The sequence below is a fragment of the Diadema antillarum genome, unplaced genomic scaffold, assembly GCF_040938485.1.
Source record: "Diadema antillarum isolate AM-2024a unplaced genomic scaffold, OU_Dant_1.0 seq00001004_RagTag, whole genome shotgun sequence".
NCBI lineage: Eukaryota > Metazoa > Echinodermata > Echinoidea > Diadematoida > Diadematidae > Diadema > Diadema antillarum.
Genome location: NW_027271842.1, coordinates 439,552 through 460,594, shown reverse-complemented (window position 1 = coordinate 460,594; position 21,043 = coordinate 439,552). Strand labels below are relative to the sequence as shown.

Here is a 21,043-nt window from a genome sequence, read left to right as displayed (position 1 = left end):
ACTGAGAGCTCACGTGCATTCCATTCTGCGTTAAAACGACTGCAAGGAAGGCTACGGCATCTGATCCGTCGTCCGTCGTACGCTTTTATTCGACGTGAACACGAAATCCAGGCTGTCGACGCTGAATCTCCGACTGCTTATTTGTGAAATACCATAAGAAGAAGAAAAAAATGCCCCGAATTCAAATAAAAGGAGGTGTTTGGAGGAACACCGAAGTAAGTAACAAACTGCCAATAGATATCAGCTCATCCCGATGTTACCTTCTCAATGTCGTAGATGATTACATGTACTCTATTCGTTCTAACAAGTTGCATGCAATGATTGTGTATGGGGATCCATGCTCTTCGACGACATTCATTCGTTCAGTGCAGTGTGGATTTCAATGCGTTGCGTGCATGTCCGTCCCTGCGCGGGACGTGCACAGTATAATGTGCAATTGTACACAAGTTATGGTGCTGTGGCCTGCTGTGTGCTGGCAGAAACCCGTGATGGGATTTGTCTGATACTCTGTGCTCGTGCCAGTTACGTGCTCGTAGTAAAAAACTATCACAGGCCTCGAATTAACCGACGGCCACTGACGGCCATGGCCGTCGGTGCCCCTCTCGTTGGCCGCAATGCCTTTTGTTTTTTGATCAAAGTTACGGCCAAAAAAAATGTGCCTTTTTTCTTGGGGCCGTGGTGCCCTTTTAGAATGAAAGTTATTATTTATGACGTATGATATGCCCATTCTCAAAGTCTCTTTAATAAGCTTGAACAACTTTCCTGATCTCAAATATCATACCTTCAGTTCACTCGCGTCCCGATATATCTGATTCAAACTCAAAGTATCTTTCCGAGATACGAGACGACGTGTACGTACATGTACGCCCGACCGGCTTTTACCGTCCTGACTGCCTCCGCAGCGCAGCGGCCGCGAGTATGTACTAGCTAGGCAGCACATATTCAGATAGAGTAGTAAAGAGTGAACTCCAAGTTCACCAAGAAAAAAGAAAAATCCCACGATGCCAAGGTGTGCCAGACTGGGGAATGGGGAGGGGTGGAGAGAGAGAGAGACCAATCAACAGAAGAAACCGCGCGTACTGGCGCATTCTTGGAGGTCATGAACTGTCTGTCACAGACTAATCATAGCAATCTACACGCGCGCAAATTCCTTTGCCTTGTGGTTTTGCCAGCCAGCTGTCGGAATGTGCTTTGAAGTTTCATGGCAGCCTGGCTGGCCTGAAAGGGTGTCGAGTTTCAATCAATACCTACTGTTGTTTTATTCCTGTTTAAAAAAATGTCGTTTCACCTGATAGAAACGCGGAGATCGGGAATGTGTTACAGCTGTAGGGAAGAGGTTTTTGTTGTGTGTTGCACTTTGTGTGTGTGTGTGTGTGTGTGTGTGTGTTTGTTTGTTTTTCTCGGTTTGTTTTTCTTCTTTCTTTTTTCATAAACACCAAACATGCCCTTTCCAATGTGGCCTTGGTGCCCCTCTGACTGACTTAACTGCCCTGGCCTCTTGAAAAAAGTGCCCTTTTCTAAATGGCCTTGCCCCTCCAAAATCCTATTTCGAGGCCTGCTATCAGATCACAATTTTCCATCTGACCTTTGTTTTAATGGAACGGATCAGTTCTACTAGCAATACACCTCTCCTCTTCTCTCAGACAAGGCCGCCGATGCATGGGCATGGGTCTAAATGAGAAATTAGAATGAAGACAAAGTCCAAACCAACAATGTGAGCAACATTGCATTGGCAACAATATTATCAAGCACACACACAGCCCGCCTGCCCTGTCACTGTATGGAAGTCACGACAGGGCTGTGCACTGTACCAGTCACGTTAGAAACACCAGCTTACACAGTACGATCACACAAATTTTGATTTCACATGTTTTTTACCTCGCCTCAGACCCATGATCTTTTGATCAATGTTCCTACCCATTGGCATTGGTGTCATATCGATAATGACGCGACGTACAGTTGTATGCAACATAATAAATGACTTGTTCTTTTTTCTTACTTAATCAGCACTCGCATATGTACAACTGCATTTATTTGTCTGTGCAAACTTCATTACTTGTACACAGGATGAAATCCTCAAGGCAGCTGTGATGAAATATGGCAAGAACCAGTGGTCACGAATTGCATCACTGCTTCACAGGAAATCGGCCAAGCAATGCAAGGCGAGATGGTAAGATGTTGCACCTGAGATACACTATTAAACAATTATTGGTGTCCGTGTTTACCAGACAGAAACCTTCTGTCACAAAAGCGATTAAAAAGTTTGCCAAATTTAAAGGACAAGTTCACCTTCATAAACATAAGGATTGAGAGAATGCAGCAATATTAGTAGAACACATCATTGAAAGTTTGAGGAAAATCGGACAATCCGTTCAAAAGTTATGAATTTTTGAAGTTTTTGTGCAGTAACCGCTGGATGAGAAGACTACTGCAGTGTATGAATAACTTAGATGTCACATGCGTACAACAATATAAGAAAAATATAAAGAGAATTTCACAAAATTTCATCTTTTGAAAAAAGTACACATTCCCCTGACTCGTTACCGACATATGTTATGAGTAATATTATTCCCCCTGCCTTTAGAAAGAGGCAAGTCAAGTGCTCTTTTATTATGCGAAAAAAGTGAAAATATGTTGAATTTTCTTTATATTTTCTTTATACTGTTGTACGCATATGACTCACAAGCTGTAGTAGTCTCCTCATCCAGCAGTTCCAACACAAAAATTTTAAAAGTTCATAACTTTTGCATCGATTGTCCAATTTTCCTCAAACTTTCACTGATGTGTTCTACTAATATTGTTGCATTCTCTCAATCCTTATGTTACTGAAGGTGAACTTGTCCTTTAAAGATTTGTTTCATTCAGGCATGACACAGAAACTAAAGAAGAGATGCTCAGCTTCAAATTGATGTACAGATATAATCCTCTAATCGTATATTACTGAATATTGTTACTGAATAAGAGATTGGAAATATGAACATCTTGGAAAACTACTGCCGGAAGAGGGATTGTAAGTGAGAGTTCAGTTTAAGTAGAGTCAAATTTCTATTCAATTCAAGTGTGCAGAGTAATACATGCAAGGTGTGCCGAGAATGTTTATTTTAGGGTAGATTCCCAATTGAAAAAAAGTCAGATTATCCCAATGAGCAAATACTTCATCTAGCTTCATCTTATTATAAGGGTATTTCAGACATTGCCCCCCCCCCCAAAAAAAAAAAAAAAAAAAAAAAAATGGAAGTGGTCCCCATTGATCCCAAGCAAGTACTGAATTAAGTGTTTCCTTCTTGTCATCTGCTGTACATGTATTTCAACATTGAAAATAATGGGCAATCTCACATATACATCTGTATCTGCTTCATGTGGGAACAAATGGCCATTTAGTTTATACATGGTTTACTTGAAATACATTTATGGTGGTGTGTGTAATATTTTACTATTTTACAGTGTAAAAGTGATGCATAGACTGCCAAACTGAGCAATAACATTGATGTATGTTGACAGGTTCGAGTGGCTGGACCCCAGCATCAAGAAGACAGAATGGAGCAGGGAGGAGGATGAGAAGTTACTTCACCTGGCCAAGCTCATGCCGACCCAGTGGAGAACCATCGCCCCCATCGTGGGCCGCACGGCAGCCCAGTGCCTGGAGCGCTACGAGATCCTACTGTGAGTTTAGAAATTCAGGATTCAAAACTATCATGTACTGTATATGTCAAGAAAGATCTATCCATGTGTGGTTACAGCTGTTTCAGGTTCCTTATTTGATTTTTATGCTTTATATAACCAGTGACAGCACAGTGTACCAACTAAGAAAACAAGAGGACTTCGCATCTAGTTGTTTTGGGACAGAAAATACAACCTACTTGCCAAGTTAACAATTGGCGTTGCTTCACTTTGTCTGGTTGAAACATTAAAAAGAAAATAAGTCAGATTAATGTATTTTCAGTGTAAAATATTAAAGCAGAGATGATTTAAGTTGTTTTATGAAAGTAGAATCCAACATCCTTTTATTAGTGGAGTAGCTGTTATTAAAGTCATCACAGAGAATGATATGAATTAGGCAGACTGACTTCATATTGGTTTGTTGTGGTCTCACCAAAGGGACCAAGCCCAGAAGAAAGAGGCTGATGGGGAGACGACAGAGGATCCGAGAAAGCTGAAGCCAGGGGAGATTGACCCCAACCCAGAGACCAAACCAGCCAGACCCGACCCCATAGACATGGATGAAGATGGTATGAGATGATGTTTGTGGTGATGATGATGATGGTAATAGATGATGATGATCATCATCATTTTCATGATGAAAGTAGTGCAGTGTTCTGAAATAAAATGACTAAATATTGATATTGGCTGTTAATGTTGATCAGTATATCAAGCATTTTTTACTTCTCCCCAGTTTGCTATCAAACTGCCTCACATTTCGTCATGAAATGCTTTTCTGGTATCCATTATCATTGTTCTTGTAATTTTGTTTTGTTTTCTTTCTTTTTTGCAATCACAGAGGCTTGTGCACTATATAAAATAGCCAATTTGAGAAATATTTCATATAGAAGCCATGGAGGTAAAGTGAAAACAAAGAATAAAGAGATGCATCAAGTCATTATGAACACGAGCATGCTGATATGAGTTTTCCTAAATTGTCTAGTGAAGAGTCAAGAGTCTATTTTTTCTTTAATCTGTCCACACAGAGCTTGAGATGCTGTCGGAGGCCCGTGCCCGCCTGGCCAACACCCAGGGTAAGAAAGCCAAACGTAAGGCCCGCGAGAAGCAGCTGGAGGAGGCCCGGCGCCTCGCCGCGCTCCAGAAGCGGCGGGAGCTCCGCGCGGCCGGCATCGAGGTCAACAAGAAGCGGCGCAAGAAGCGCGGCGTGGACTACAACGCCGAGATCCCCTTCGAGAAGAAGCCGGCCCCGGGTTTCTACAACACCTCCGACGAGATGGTCGCACCCCTCGACCCGAACTTCAAGCGCCTCAGGCGGCAGGACATGGACCCCGCTCGCCGAGATGAAATCGAAGAGGTAAACTTTCTGGAGCTCGGCGTGAGCCCACCTGTTGAGGACGGACTGATTTTTGCTATTACACACATTTCCCATGGACGCCTGTGCGAGTATTCTCGGGACTCGTCTTTTATGGGTTAAGGCTATCAGTATGATGTTCCATGAATACTTCTCACTTCTCTTTTGCCCCAAAGTGTGGCTTTGATCCCAATGAGGATTTTATCAAAGTGTAAGATCCGTTTCCAACCAAGGTTATGGAAATTGAGCTAAGCTGATAAGTCGCTTTTTTTAAAAATCATTTTATAAAGAGCAAATAGCAATCTTCTGTGGGACTGTATTGTGAAATAGAAATGTAATAAAATCCAAACCACAAACGGAAACCAGTGGGAGAGATGCAGTGATGCTTGCGTGAAGAGGAGTTTCACAAACTTCTGTGCAACACTGGAAAGCAATTTGTTCTCTTCAAGAGCTCACCACCATCTAAGATATTCTGTGAATAGTATTGTAGCTTCCCACTCATCAGTTACAGTTTGTAGTACCATTCTTTACTGCACCACACCCTTACAAAAGATTTTTCACTCAATATTTTGTGGTGCAGTACCTGAGTAGTAGCAAGTGTGCTTATTCAGGGGAACCTCGTCATATGTTTAGCTGCTTGAGACCACTGACGTTTCCCTTGCTATATCGGGCATCTCATTATATCAGGGATAAAAGCAAAAGGATATAAAAGGAAAGGGACCTGGGAAATCACCTCGTTATATTGGGTATACGCTATATTCGATATCCTCATTATAACAATGTTCCACTGTACTTGGATTTGTGTTGCAATGGCAGAAAGAGCGAAAGAAGGACCGGCAGAAGCTGAAGAAGAGGAAAGAGAACGATTTGCCTGGTGCCATAGCCATGACCAACAAGTAAGTGCCCTGTCGGTAATGAGTGATTCTGTTAACACAGCACGTCCGGGAAACGTTTGTATGGTTTGGTACTGTATATTTTTGTCGCTGTAATTTCCTTATATTCAGTGTTGATAATTCATAAGGCAGTTCAATGGTGGATCCAGGAGGGGGTGCACCGGGCGCACACCCCCCCCCCCCCCCCCCCCCCCCCCCCCCCCCCACTTACATTGGCAACACAGTAAAGATTTAAACTCTCGTTATTCTCTCAGATTTGCCATTTTGTGCTCATTCCTTGTCGAGTTAACCCTAACCAGGCCAGGCTTTTTGGGGTGTTTTGTGGCTGAGGGGGGCTTGATTCAACCCCCCCCCCCCTCCCCCGAGATCTTGGCCGTCGATCACACAGTCGCCATGAAAATTGGCACTTGCATTACCTGTGGCGTAATCTACCTCTACCACATTATACGAAAAGAAATGGAAATTTTCATTATATGGATTAATTATTCTAATATGTGCCTAATATCATACATTTTGCTCTAAATCAGAAAGTAAAGCTCCTAGAATCCTAATTTTTGGTGATAACATTCTTTGTAGCATTCCTAACAATGTACTCGAAAAAAAAAGAATCTGGTATCAAACTTAATTTCTTATGTATTTTATTTTTTTATAAATTTCTTGTGTCTTTGTTTTTCAAAATTTCATTTTATCATTTTTTTTCACAAAACTTATGACAGAACCTTTTTCCAGCATAATTATGATAAAATTAATTCATTTCAGCCTATGAAAGTGAAAATAGTCATATCTTATGAATAAGGTGAGAAAACTCCATTTGCATAGACTTTACACACAAAATCACGTTTTTGAGCCATTTTCGGTCTGACAGGCATGTATAAAAGGTTGTGCAGCGTCGTAACGGTATGCACGATTTTCGCCAAAATGGTGTCAAAAGTTGCGAGAGACTCGAAAGTAAAAAGTCAGCAAACGGCGTGGTCAAAAAATTTCGCGCGGCGGAATAGTTGCGAAAAATGTCGAGGGGGGTTGATTCAATCCCCCCCCCCCCGGCCTTTTTAGGGTTAAGGAATTAATCTGTTACATCTAATTCATTCTCCAAACTGAGATATGCAGAAAAATTCAGAGTTGCCAATTTGATGACAAAAATAGATTATTTTCAGCCAGATTTGATGGGTAAATGGTAGCATACAGAAGGTGCACAAGGTACCAAAAAGACAATGCATAATTTCCATATCAAATTTTCATCTTAGATTATGTGTGTGCTTTCCTACAGAAGGGCTCACTACTTTTAAGACTGAATGTAAGATACAGAGTCATTATGTGTTCTCAATGTTGTGATGACTGCCACAGTTTCCATATCTGGATGCCAAGGAGCAAATTAGTTGTTTTGTAACCCCAAAACAAAAACAAGTCGCACTTACAAATGTCTTGGTTGATTTCACAGCTTGAAGGAAAGAATGAGAGTGGGGAAGACATAGCAAATTATTTTAAAGTTTAAACCCAACATCAAGTGGCACATTAATGCACCCCCAAAACATGAAATATTCTCTTTGTTTTCTTGTCTTTCAACAGAATGGCCGAGCCGCTCAAGAAGCGCAGTAAGCTCGTTCTTCCATCACCTCAGATATCGGACACAGAATTAGAAGAGGTATGCCATATGTTGCTTACTACATCTTAGTTTATATAGTGCTGCAAATTCATGGGATTTTACATAGGTTTTTAATGCTGCACCATTTAATTATGTTCCACAGTTTGACCATGTTAAAGGGGAAGGCTAGTAACTGATCAGTGGGAATCAGTGGAAATGCTGGGAGATGATTGTTCCAATCCTTATGGGATTCATTCAAGAGTTCATTGTATTCTTGCGGTCGGCTACACGTCACTTCCGGTTGACTGGAGTGAAAACAAACAGCTTGCAACGTAGCGCTAAGCCTGCATAATGCGCATACTGCATGCAGTGCATGTGCGACGCGTATAATTTATGTGCAACTCTACGCAGACATATACATGGGGACTGTTTTTCATTATTCATTTTGTCATTTGTGCCATCATTCATGAGATACATGCACCATGTCTTGCCAGCAATATTCTAATAATCTGGATCCTGTCGATCGATCGGTCCCGGTATTTTGTCAAGTTGACGGCAGTCGGACTGGACCTGTGCCCGTATGAAATCACGGCAGGACTCTGGATCAACGACCCGACAAAATGGCCAGATGTGCAATTAGAACCTCTTTGAGTAGGCCCTACCCCGATATCTACGCTTACTTAGTACCTCATAGAAACTTCAGGTAGGTCTATAGGCCTAACGTTAGTACTGTAGTAGGCTTAGGGTGCCCTAATTTAGAGTAGGCCTAGGGCCTAATCCTGCCGCCCGCACAGCTACAGTAGTACAGCTTGCGCTAGCGCTATGCTCGCGGGGCGCCCCGGCAGAAAACACGTACAGCGTTACCACTCCAGGCTCACGCGACTGTTTGTTTTCACTCCACCGCTATCCATGACCCCGTGACACGCAAAATACCCGGATGTCCGACCATGAGAATATCTATTGTTGTGTGAAAATGATTTGCTTCAGAATGGTCTCGTATTCAAGTAATGTGCAGTTTAATGCTTCCAGGTTAGCGTCCCTGGTCAGTGACAGAGCATTAATCTGCACATTACTTGAATATGAGACCGTTCTGAAGCAAATCATTTTCACACAACAATAGACATACAATGAACTCTTGAATGAATCCCATAAGGATTGGAACAATCATCTCCCAGCATTTCCACTGATTCCCATTGATCAGTTACTAGCCTTCCCCTTTAACCATGCCAGCATGGTGAATTAGGTTTCCTCAGCATATGGCACAGATTTCTGGGGCTTAGAAGTCAGATACATGGGAAAACTGCTCTGATGATGGAGATGGTTACCTTTTAAGAACCCGTTACAGAAGTCTCACTGACAATTGCCTAAAAATTGTACTCGATAGAAAGATGTAATGCAGTAAATGGAATTGTGATTCATTCGTAGGCTCTGTGTTTGTTTCTGGTGCAAGATACTGTCATCCCAAGCACTGTAGCTGGATTGGAAGGGAAAATTCACATTCAGTCATGTCTTGATATGGAAAATGTGGAGGGGTTTTTTTTTTTTTTTTTGAGGATTTTTTGATGTAGTATAATAAGCTTGTCACAATGTGGATCAAACCATGCTTTTTGACAGATTTGGTTAATTTCATTTTTGTGAGCGTGAACAATCATCTAAATTGAAAGTGATCCTGTAGAGGGGGTGTGGGTGGGGGAGAGAGATTTGACCCATCCCATTCCCCTCCCATAAGCTCTGATTCCATGATGGCGCAGTTATACACTACATGTAGTTACTGAAAAGAGTAATAACTTGACATTGATTTTTGCTCTTTCGTTTCTCCACTAGGTGGTCAAGCTTGGCCAGGCCAGCGAGAATGCCCGTCAGATAGCGGAGGAGGGAGCGGTCAACGGGGCGTCAGACACCCTCCTCTCGGACTACAACATGACCCCGGGACCCGGCAACCTTCGAACTCCTCGCACACCGGCTACTCACGACACAGTTCTTCAGGTAACATTCTGGTAGCTCCCTCTTCCCTGGCAGTAGAAATGGCATGTAGATTACCTATGGTGTGCAAGTGGTCTCATGAGACCTTGTTGATTATCATTTCGATCTTGATTTGGTATTCCCATTGTTTTGGGTTGTCAGTTCCTTTTACAAAGCCTAGGGTTTTAGGTAAGTGTGAAGAAAATATTGCTGACAGTTGAATGCTGTACTAGGTTTATGGCCTAACAGACCCAAAACTGAAAAACTGGTTATTTTTTTTCCCCTTGAACTTCAACTAAAAATGTGGTGTATTTTTCTTCATATGCCATTTGATTTGTAGTTCAATGGATATATGCTTTTTAGTGTAATGCAACAGAACTTATGCATTAATGATGGTTACATCCATGATTTTGCCACTTTAAATTAAAAAAAAAGTCTGAAGACTTGCTGCCTTTTAAAATGCATTATCCTCTATTGCCTTCTGCATCACTGTCAGTAAAATTCTGACTGCCATGTGTATCTTGCATTGTAGGAGGCGCAAAATATCCTCGCCCTGCAGAATGTGGAAACGCCTCTGAAAGGGGGGCACAACACGGCGGTCGGGGAGACCGACTTTGACGGCATCACTCCCAAGCGGCAGGCGACGCAGACCCCCAACTTGGCCTTCAACACTCCCTTTCGGACGCCAGGACATGGGGGCCAGGAAGGTAGGGTGGTTTTGAACTCTTGCCAAAATTATGCTAAGTTTGCTACACTTTAAATGGCACCAATGATTACGTGTAACACAAAGTAGAGCATTTACTCGCGCAGGTCTTTTGCACTTAACAAATGGGTAGTATCTGTAGACAATAGGTATACTAGTACTATTTAGTGTTGGTATCTAGCCTTGTGCTGAGTTTAGTCTCCCGAGGTCCTTAATTTTGGATAACCACTTTTTCGTCTCCTATTTCGGTCTCCAGTCAGGGCGTAGATTCTCCTGTCTTCATTCCATGTCCAAATGACCGATGGATGCTTTGCTAGTCATGTTCATAAGTCGTGTGTGAGGTGCTGTTAGGCCTTCATTGACGAAAATCGTTAACCCTCTCAATATTGACCACGAGTAGTAGGCCCGTTGTTCTTTGATCCTTGAAAATCACTTAGTAGACTCTCATGTGGAAATCTTCACTCCTGTGATTTTCCAAACATTGCCTAGTATACATAAATGGACTTACTCATTTGGCAGGTCTATCTTTTCATTGTCTTGATTAGAACTAAAAAAGGGCAAACTTTATTTACAGGCAAACCCTTATGGTTGTTGCTATGGGTGTCTTTCACAGAAATTTACTCTCCAGGTAGAATCTGTTTGCTGATTCAAGAACTGTATCTTAGCACAATGGAAATTCTGGGAGAGGAAATTGAATGAGCATTTTCAGAAATTTGTCGACAATTTTTCATTCTCTATCACCAAAATTTGACAGAGACATTTACTATGCAGATTTCTGTCCATAATTAGAATTGTAATCAAATTGTAAATGCTGCCAAAAAAAAAAAGACCAACAAAGCTATAAATGGTGTCAAGGTTACTTTGGTAAGATATGGTCATGTTGTTACTGTCATCATAATTTTATAATCCTTTACTCCTTCCTCCCCCCCCCCCCCCCACACCAGGATTGACACCCAGAATGACCCCCCGCATGGGAACAGGAGGGGGTCAGACGCCGGGCCAGACTCCACTTCGCGACAAGCTCAACATCAATCCGGAGGAGGTGTTCTCCGAGTACGGGGACGTCCAGAGTGCCAAACAGCAACAGGTGAGCTGCCAGTGCAGAAGGGGAGGCAGTAGCAGCACTGTCTTCGTCACAGGTTGAGAGTTGAACCCTTTCACAACCACAACCCTAAAATGCTTGACATTGTATATGAGCATGTTTCCAGTGGGACTGAAAGAGTTAGATGGATGATGGTATGGGGGTGAGTGGCAAAAGTTGAGTGCATGTGCAACCTATTGTGCAGAAAATCTAACCTTTAAAGGCACTATAAATTTCAGTTCAGTTTATTTCATACTGCTCATATCAGGTTACATATTTTTTTTAAAAAATGTGTGTGCAAATTTTTGTACTTCTTCAACAGTAAACAAACAACGGAGTGGAGTATGCAAACATATTCGTATGCACAGTAATTTCAATGATAACTGGTCAATATCAAAATGTACGTTTCTTGTTGTAAAAATGTTGCAGAAATATGATAGGACCGACATAAAAGCAAGCTTGTTTTGGCTGTACGCTCCATATAATCAGTAGGTGTAAATATAAAACTAAGAGCCAATAAGAAAATTCAGACCATAAAATGGCATACAAAAAAAAGAGAGGAAGGCTGTACTGTTGTGCTAGTAAAAACTCTTCTTCATATCGCAGGGGATGTCACAAAAGGAAAAGATTTCATTTTTGCAGAAAGAATGATGTGCTCGTTGAGAATGTTCTGCTATCCTGTGAATAACTACTGCTTATAGATTTATTGAAAAATCACTGATTATGATTATCCTTGAGCAACTAGAAATTACCCGAAATGTTTAAAGGTAGAGGTATAAGTCTCATGCCAGACACTGTTGCTTGTATAGCAGTATTGTCTAGAGTGACTGATATGGATTGTGGTGTCTGTGATATAACTGTAAGAGACACTGAGCTCACTCCGTATACTTGTTTTATTGTTAGCGTGAGCTGAAAGCCAACCTACGCCGTGGCCTGTCCTCGCTGCCCACCCCCAAGAACGACTTCGAGATCGTCATCCCGGAGAATGACGAGAATCTCCTGGAGGAGCCCCAGGTCGAGACGGACCTTGTGGAGGATGCGTCCGACGTCGAGGCCAGACGGCTTGCGAAGCTCGCCGAAGAGAGTAAGTCATCAGTGATGCGATGTAAATGGTACTTTCTGTTCACTTTGCTCACGCGGGGTATTCTGATATGGGTATAGTTGATCCATTAACATCAATCAGCACCTTTGCTCTCATTCATTCAAACTTATATCGCCATAGGATATACTTGTTTCTTCAGGGGTAATATGAGATCTCACCTATTCACCTATTAAAGGGTTGGTATTGTTTTGGTTGAGATGGGGCTTCAGATTGTCAATTTTTTGTAAATGATGAGAAACCCACTTACGAAATATGCTAGAGCGTACAATTCTTAAGAGGAATTTGGAGTCTATTTTGTTGGAAATTAGTTTTGAAATGGCTGAGATAGCCAAAAACAAAGTGGTCCTAATAAAATATGGGACCTCTCTCTGCCATTTCAAAACCAAGTTTCATCAAATAAACGTTGATTTCCTTTCAGAATTGTATGCTTTTGGAATATAGTGTGTAGGGCAACTCCAGAAGAAATATATAGTGTTATGTTTCACCTCTAAAAAGGCAATATCTGCATAATAGCAAACTAACCAGGGAAGGATGTTTGTGTGTATGGCAGGGGAGAAGGAGCTTAGGAGCCGTTCTCAGCCCATCCAGCGAGGGCTCCCTAGACCCACGGACATCAACACCAGCATCCTCAGACCCAAGGACCTGGATGCACCCATCACTGATCTGCAAAAGGTAAGAGGCTGAATGAAGAAAATAAGCAATTGCCCTTCTTGTTGTTTCATCCAATGCAAAAAACGTTAAATGTATTATCTTTGTCAAAGATGCTTTCTGCAACCACCTGTGTGCAACACAGGCTGTGTTAGCATCTCCGTTTGAAAGAAAAGAAAACGCAAGGTTATGATAATGAAAGCATGTACGGTTTTGGTATAGTAGGTGGGACTTCAGTTAGTATTATTTTGTGTGTGTGTGTGTGTGTGTGTATGATGCATCATTCAGCAAGTAATTGTTTCCTTGGATCCGTGTTTGGGTATGATGTTATATGTATTTGATGCATCACGCGTTACCTCGGAGTACCGTAGTACCCCGGGGTACCACGTTGTGTAGCGCCACCTCACGTCCACTCGAGGACAGCCGAAGAGAAATGCATGCACTGTGTTTGCGTGTACACGTGTACATCGTCATTCCCATGCTACTGCATGTTATACATGCTTATACTATGCATGCATGGCACGCTGTGCTAGCAATAGTGTGTGCTTCAGTACATTGCAGTGCAGTGCAGTGCAGTGCAGTGGCTAGCGCGCTACCTCAAGCACCAAAATAATTTCCACTTTTTGGCACCCAGGGTACAACCTTTTAAAAAAATAATAATAATTCAACAAAATGGCTGATTTTTATTTGGTACCACGGGATACTATTTATGTCATCATTTGCTGTATCAGCAACTCATAGTAACGAACGCAGATATTTCAGTAGTTCTATCAAAGTACAGGAGCTATTTATGGCTCAGTGGTTAAGCCCACAGACTATCGATCACAGGGTCACTGGTTCAAGTCCCCTGGCTGCAGCGGAGAGTGTTCCAGGCATGGCACATTGTCCCCATTGTCTAATCCTTTTGAGGAGGCAAAGACGCAGTAGCGGGATGAAATGAGATGCAATGGGATGGCTTGCCTAACTGGGATATATTAAGGAATCTCCGAATTGTGCACAGCTTTAAATGTAGCAACATGCAGTCGAAGAATTTTGACTGAACTTGAAAGTTACTGAGGAGCATATCCTTGAGTGCACATATTCGTTGACGGTTTTCGAATTTACTTGGTAGACAAAGATCAGTTCAGTCAGGCTATTCTCTCCATGCTTTCCATGCTATCATGTCTTTAAAGCTGTGAGTCTTGCGGTTGCTTGCTTAATAATGGTTTCCCTAGCATTCACATATAGCAAATCAGTTTGAATTGAAATTAAGATATGTACAACTAGCATGACCCAAGTTTTTGCTGGGTTTAAGAGGAAAATATCAATATATTTTTCCCTCAAGGCCGAGGAGATGATCAAGGAAGAGATGATCACCATGCTACACTATGACTCCCTCAAGAACCCCGTTGGGGAGCAGGGCGGGGCTCGGAAGGGGGAGAAGCCCGCACCCAAGGCTAACCCAGCAGTCCACGTGGCCTTCCTGGAACAGAATCCTTACCACCAGTACGATGAGACGGAAATGGCCAAGGTGAGTAAAGGGGGGGGGGGGGCGGAGGGTCCTCACACCATGGAAAGTTTTTGTCTTTGTTCTATCACTTCACACCAAGTTGCCTTTGTAGTAATTGTCATATTCATAAAGCCCTCAAATTGTGGCAGTCAAACTTTGTATCAGATTATCTGATACAGTGGAAACTCGATATAACGAGATGGTCGGGACCGAGTCATTTTCCTCGTTATAGCCGATATCTCGTTATATCAGTAGGCATAAAAGAAGGCATAAAATAAAGACATTAATTTGCACATGTGGGACTACCCATCATATTTCAATCAACACTGATAACTTGATATTGTGTGTGAGGGAATTACTCACCTTTATGGGTAAGAAGATGTTTTTCGCCAAGGAAATCCAATATCAAGATGTGTAATTCTAATTAATTGTAGATGTTTGAATTTGTAAATTTATATAGCTTGCGATTGTATCAAGATCGTCTGTGGATTGGTATGTGGTTATCGTATGGGTGTGTGTTGTGTGGAAAGCTTGAATATGGTCTGCACAATGCTGTGTGTGTATGTGACACATTCTGTATGTACATTATGACTGCGTGTGTGTGAAGACGGGGAATTCCCTAAGTAGAAGGCCAATCACAGCATCAGATTGCCTCACACCTGCTAAACGTCATGATGATGTCATGTATACATATGGCCGTCCCACCACATTTTCTGCATGTATCAGTGTGCGTGCACACACACACTTCACACGTACAGCATGCAGTGCTAGCTGGAGTGCACTGAAGAAAATGATTATGTGTGTACAAGACAGTTTTTGGCGCATCAAGCTTTACAATCTCGGAAGATGATAGCACAGGCGAAGTAAAGCTTTACCGAAGGCATTTTGTTTTACCTCGCTACAGCAGGTTTGATTTACTATGTTTTTCTTTCTTTGGAAGTCACAAAATTTATCTCGTTATAGCAGTTATTTCGTTATAGCCGATCTCGCTATAAGAGTAGCATTTTACATAGACTTGTGTGGAAGGAAATTTGGGACCGAGAAAATTTCCTCGTTATAACCGATATCTCGTTATAGCAGTGTTCGTTATACCGAGTTTCCCCTGTATTGTATCAAATTCTAAAGCCCAGACTGGTCATTGACATAGATATCAGGAGTATAAGCTTTTGATTTGGTTTCATGTTCTCTGTATCTAAATGTGATCTTCTGATCACCTTAGCACAGATTACTGCAGTCCGTCAGGTAGATGTCATTCCGTGAATGAACTGATGTACAGATGTAGGTGTTCACCTCATGACCTTCTTATGGCATGGGCTAAGTGGTGGGCACACAATTTGTAGATGAGGGCCGCCATCTTTAATACCTTTAATTTGCAGAAGATGTTTGAAATACCTGTACTGACCCCACAGATTGTACATTTGCCACTGCTTTGCCTCTGCATTTTGTCATTATACGATTTCTCCCCTCCTATGTTCATACTCTGAAGGGATAGCATTATGCTTCATTTTAACATGATATGAGATCATGATGAGAAAAAAAAATAGTATTTCAAGTTGTTTATTTCCATTCTGTCTTCATGGTGGTTAGATGATATAAATGGATGTCAAGCACGTGAGGGAAAATATGTAACCTATGCTCAGCATTACTTCTTTTCTCATTACTATTTTGTTTGTTTGCCATTTTCTTCTCTTTTTTTTTTTTGATAGATCGCATTGACACTAAAATGTCATACAGCAGAGTGCAAAGTGTTGTAGAGGAAAAAAAGTGGGGAAAAAGTCCTCATCGCCTATTTTTTACATGGTCCATACACCCTTGCCCTGTGGTTGCTTGGTTGCTCATGAACATGTAATGTTGCATCCATGGCTGTGTGAAATATATCCAAACTCTCTCAACTCAAACTCAAATTGGGAATGAATCACTATTCATTCATAATCCTTGTTGTGGTGCGTTACAGGCCAGGGAGCTGCTACAGGGGGAGATGGAGGTGGTGAAGGCGGGCATGGCCCACGGTGACCTGCCCCAGGAAGCCTACACCCAGGTGTGGGAGGAGTGCCTCAGCCAGGTCCTCTACATCCCCTCCAAGAACAGGTACACCAGGGCCAACGCTGCCAGCAAGAAGGACCGCATCGAGTCCGCCGAGAAGAAACTGGAGGTAATTGAAAAGTTTGTAACTTGCATTTGTTGGTTGACTTTCACTTTCATTTTGTTGCCTCTTCTTTGTACTCCAGGATAGGGCTTGCTGCTTGTTCAGCCCCCCCCCCCTTTCACTCATGATGTTGCTATTTCACTCTTTTCCAATTCTTTATCCCTCTGTTGTTCCTTATCTAGTTTGATGTTACCTCCCTATTCATCCTTATCCTTCACAGGTTGCCCCCTATGATCCTTGGGATCATCACTGACCCACCTCTGCCTTTTGTCTATCCACCTTCATGCTTTAATCCCCCTCCCTTACTTGTTGGGCTCCCTGCCCATGACTTCTAATCCATCCCATTTGTTTTCTTTGTTCTGTCTGTGTCCCTAGCCCTCCCCTGACTGTGCTTGTTGTGTGTAGTCCTTTGTGATTGCTTTCCCCGCCTGTTTGTCATTTTGCTTCTGACAAAGATTCTTCTAGGATGGAAAGCTCAGGCCAGTTTTGACTCCATTTTACTCTATTTTCTCACCACTATTGGATATTAAAGAAAGCAGTTTTCAGCAGCTTATTTTTTTGCTACATGTAATTGAGAAAAAAAAAAGGCAAAAATGATGAACTGAACCAACTCTCTTCCAAGGCACTGCATTTTCCTTAATTAAATCTGTCCAGTCTGACAGATATTGTATTCAGCAGTTCTTTGAACTCTTGTGGCGAGCCAAGCAATTTAATCCCTTTCATTCTTGCAGAACTGCATCTCCCAAACTTCATTTTCAACCAGAGTGCCTTTGGTCGTTTGATCTGCACTGATGTGAATCCCTCAGTTGGAATATATTTTGCCTATGTTTAATGATAAGTCACATGACACATATTTCTAAAAAATTTGATCTGCAGTTCCATTTATGATTGTAATTTATTCATGGAGGATTTACTAATCTTATTTTATTTCCTGGCATTGTTATCACTTCTACTAGTAAGTGGGAATGTATAAGTGCACTCATATTATTACAAGATCAGTCATGAGTAATTTAACAATAGTTCAGGCTGTTACTAATGGATGCTAGTACATATATGCACTTTGGTTATTACTGGCCAATAACTTCTCTCCCTCTCCCTCCCTTTCTTGTGCCCCCCCCCCCACACTTCCAGACCAACCGCGGCGTCATGACGCGGGAGGCCAAGCGAGCGGCCAAGCTGGAGAAGAAGCTGAAGATCCTCCTGGGCGGCTACCAGTCCCGCTCCCAGGGCCTGGCCAAGCAGCTGGGCGAGCTGCAGGAGGAGACGGAGCAGGCCTACGTGGAGCTGGGCACCTTCCAGGAGCTGCAGAGAAACGAGGACCAAGCCATCCCCCGCAGGATGGAGGTAAGGAGCGAAGGGGGAAGTGTTGAGAATCTCCGGCTCTTGTAGTGAAGAAGGAGATGTATTCTTTGGTGCCATACATACTGCTGTAAAAGCTGTTATTTTCACATACAGATATTTTCACTAATGAGGTCACAGACATTTTTGTGAGGTTATTTTTTGTTTGTGGTTTGACACCGAGGCTACATAAGTGCACTTGCCCTGTCCGTTCACTCCACCAATTTATTGTACATGTACTCGGTATATGACTGAGTACACAAAGATGAGATCAAGTGGTGATATTTTTACGTGTTGTTAAGTCTGTTGCCCAACAGTGAGTCATGAAATTCGCAGAAATTAAGCCCTCCCGAAAATAACAGCTTTTATCGTATTCCCGCAGAAGAAGGATATTGCGGTATACTTTGTCAAATGAAGCAATTCGTGTGATAACTGGTACAATGGAACCTTATTATATAGAGGTCAGATATAAGATATGATTTGGTAAGTCCCAACTCCTTCTACTTCTTTGTTTTTGTACCCCTATACCGGGTGTCCCAAAAAAAGCGGAATGGTGGATTTTCAGTACCTTGCGTTCTAAAAGTGACATATTTTTTGACATCATTAGAAGGAACATCTTCCGCAGAAGACAATGATACCAAAATCATTAAATTTGGTTCAGTACTTTTTATTCTACGCCAATTTCTGTAAATGCAGTCATTGTCAGATTTCGCTGGATTTTTGCGACTTATGAGATAATAATTTGGGCGCGACACGCGATCCATACGGTGAATATTGTGTTAGCGTGGTGATCCATGTCAACAAAAGATACAGCTTTCACAGTGGGCTCGGGCCAGGAGAAAACTGTGTGTGTGTGTGTTTTTGTGTGTGTGTGCGCGCCCAATGTGAAAGCTGTATCTTTTTTTTGACGTGGATCAAAGAGCTTACACAATTCACCATATGGAATGCGTGTTGCACCCAAATTGTTATCTCATACGTCGCAAAAATCCAGCGAAATTTAAAAATGACTGCATTTACAGAAATTGGCGTAGAATAAAAAGTACTGAACCAAATTTAATGATTTTGGTATCCTTGTGTTCTGCGGAAGATGCTCTTTCTAATGATGTCAAAAAATCTATCACTTTTAGAAAGCAAGGTACTGAAAATCCACCGTTCCGCTTTTTTTGGGACACCTGGTATAGTGAGAAACCTGATGTGGCAAGATAATTGTCATGGTTTTTAGTTTCTCATACTTATGAGATTCTCCTGTATTTCCTTAGTCACCTGCCACAATATCAAAACTTCCTCTGCAATTTCTCGTTTTCAGGGATTATCAGATTTTGTAGAATATGATCAGATTATTTATGAGGCTGGTGAAGCTCTGTGTTTATATAGGACAAAGTGTTCTGATACTGAGCTGCATTTTCATTTCTTTTTAAAGCAAATGTCGACCTATACTTCTAATCATTTGGACATGGCAGCTCTGCATTAAAAAGCAAAGAAACTGGCACGCTCATATTGTCTTGTGTTGGAGTAGCTATGCATGGTAAGCTACTGCAGTGTGAAATGTAGCTGAAGCATTTACACATTCCAAATTTTCCTATATTTTCTCCATATATCTGAAGTGTTTGTAAGTTGCAGCATTCACCCTTGTCAATAATCTCTCTCATTCCTGTACTCCCCCCTCCCCCTTCAGTCGCTCACGGAGGACGTCAAACGTCAGAGTGACCGCGAGAGGGAGCTACAGCAGCGCTACTCCGACCTGATGTTTGAGCGGGAGATGCTGAACGCACAGATACAGAAGCTCGAGATGCAACACGGAGTGCGGTGAAAGCAAAAACGAAATGAACGAAACAAAATAAATTGAAACGATAGAGCAAGCAGTATTCCTCGGCTGACTAACACCAGTGGAGCATTTGCAGTGGTGATGATGGCTCAGGATACTAAAAGACATGTGTGTCAAGTACGAAGTCATTCTTCAATATCTGGTCGAGAGATATGGAAAAATGGTCGATCTTCCCCCCCCCCCCCCTCCCCTTCCCACAAGTGAGTCATGTTGACTGTCTAAGAAAGTACATGACAGCAAGGACAGTGTTTACAATTAGATGATCAGTGGTGATAAGTGATATATCTTAGTAATGATAATCAGTCTAATGACAATGCACTCATTTTTTATATCAGTATAGGAGTCCATATGTGCTCAAGCTCAGATCCTTCAAAAGCAAGGGGAAGGAAAGTATAAGAGAAGGGAAGTATATGTGAGTGTTCCCCCCTTTTTTTTTTAAATTTGTTTTGCTTTTGGCGAGTGTTTGTAATTATGTCTGTAATAGTTGAACTTGGATGTTGGTATGTTTTGTGTGCAAGAAGGTCATTATTGCTGAAATGGCTTATCAAATCACATATCCTGCAAAGATTCATCAGTTGTGCCATTTTGTATGTAAAACCCTTTGATGCTTAGATTGGAATGATAGATTTTTAACTCCATGATAAAAGCACAACAATTCTATGTAATGTTATTGAATATTCAATATACAAATGTTCATAGACTTTTTTGCTACAATGTAATCAAAATTGAGACAAATGCCATTCTTTGATAATCATTTTGTTCGTGTTGTTGCCATTGATGATGTCTGTTCGTCCCCCAAAATGGACAGTGACATGAAGTGCAGATTCTCTGCGACATTCCACCAAAAATACTTTGTACTGCAGAGCAGTGTAGTGACAGAAGCTTCATCAGCACCTTCCCTGAAAAAGTACATGTACATGCATTGATATTAATGAGGTAACTTTATGATATGTGTACATGTATATGATGTTTATTAAAGTGCCGATAGCATATTATAGCTTGTAGCGTTTGCTTGGCTGGATTCAGAATCCAATATAGTGTGCTGGCCTCAGAAGGCGGCCACAGGGAAATCACAAGATTTGTTCTCTCAGTGGTAAAGATGCAAATGATAGGCTAACAAGTGGCTCTTTGATCTAAGTTGCTGCTGAGGAAGTGTTTTGTTTTGTTTTTTTTAACACTGGACTTTCCCAGTAGACTGCTAAATGTATCTGGATAACTTCAGAAAAAAAAGAAAAATTCAAAGGTCAGGGATGGGAAAATATA

General features: G+C 41.8%; 1 protein-coding gene across 1 annotated transcript; it reads left to right on the top strand.

Annotated features, from left to right (window-relative positions):
• Positions 1–147: 147 nt before the first annotated feature.
• Positions 148–19,957, top strand: LOC139742544 (cell division cycle 5-like protein). The gene is made up of 16 exons (XM_071653077.1): positions 148–215; positions 2,067–2,170; positions 3,502–3,663; positions 4,099–4,229; positions 4,686–5,014; positions 5,828–5,907; positions 7,471–7,546; positions 9,311–9,472; positions 9,981–10,155; positions 11,096–11,238; positions 12,136–12,316; positions 12,885–13,006; positions 14,307–14,492; positions 16,426–16,623; positions 17,749–17,961; positions 19,631–19,957. Exons 1-16 carry the CDS (start codon positions 171–173, stop codon positions 19,763–19,765), a joined length of 2,442 nt encoding a protein of 813 aa, XP_071509178.1. The 5' UTR covers positions 148–170; the 3' UTR covers positions 19,766–19,957.
• The last annotated feature ends 1,086 nt before the right edge of the window (positions 19,958–21,043 follow it).

What these genes read in the sequence shown, in the direction of transcription:
- LOC139742544 (XM_071653077.1), top strand. Translation starts at nt 171, where the DNA reads ATGCCCCGAATTCAAATAAAAGGAGGTGTTTGGAGGAACACCGAA. An exon ending in AGAGTGCCAAACAGCAACAG is followed by an intron (nt 11,239 to 12,135) that starts GTGAGCTGCCAG and finishes TTTTATTGTTAG; the next exon opens with CGTGAGCTGAAAGCCAACCT. An exon ending in CCATCACTGATCTGCAAAAG is followed by an intron (nt 13,007 to 14,306) that starts GTAAGAGGCTGA and finishes TTTTCCCTCAAG; the next exon opens with GCCGAGGAGATGATCAAGGA.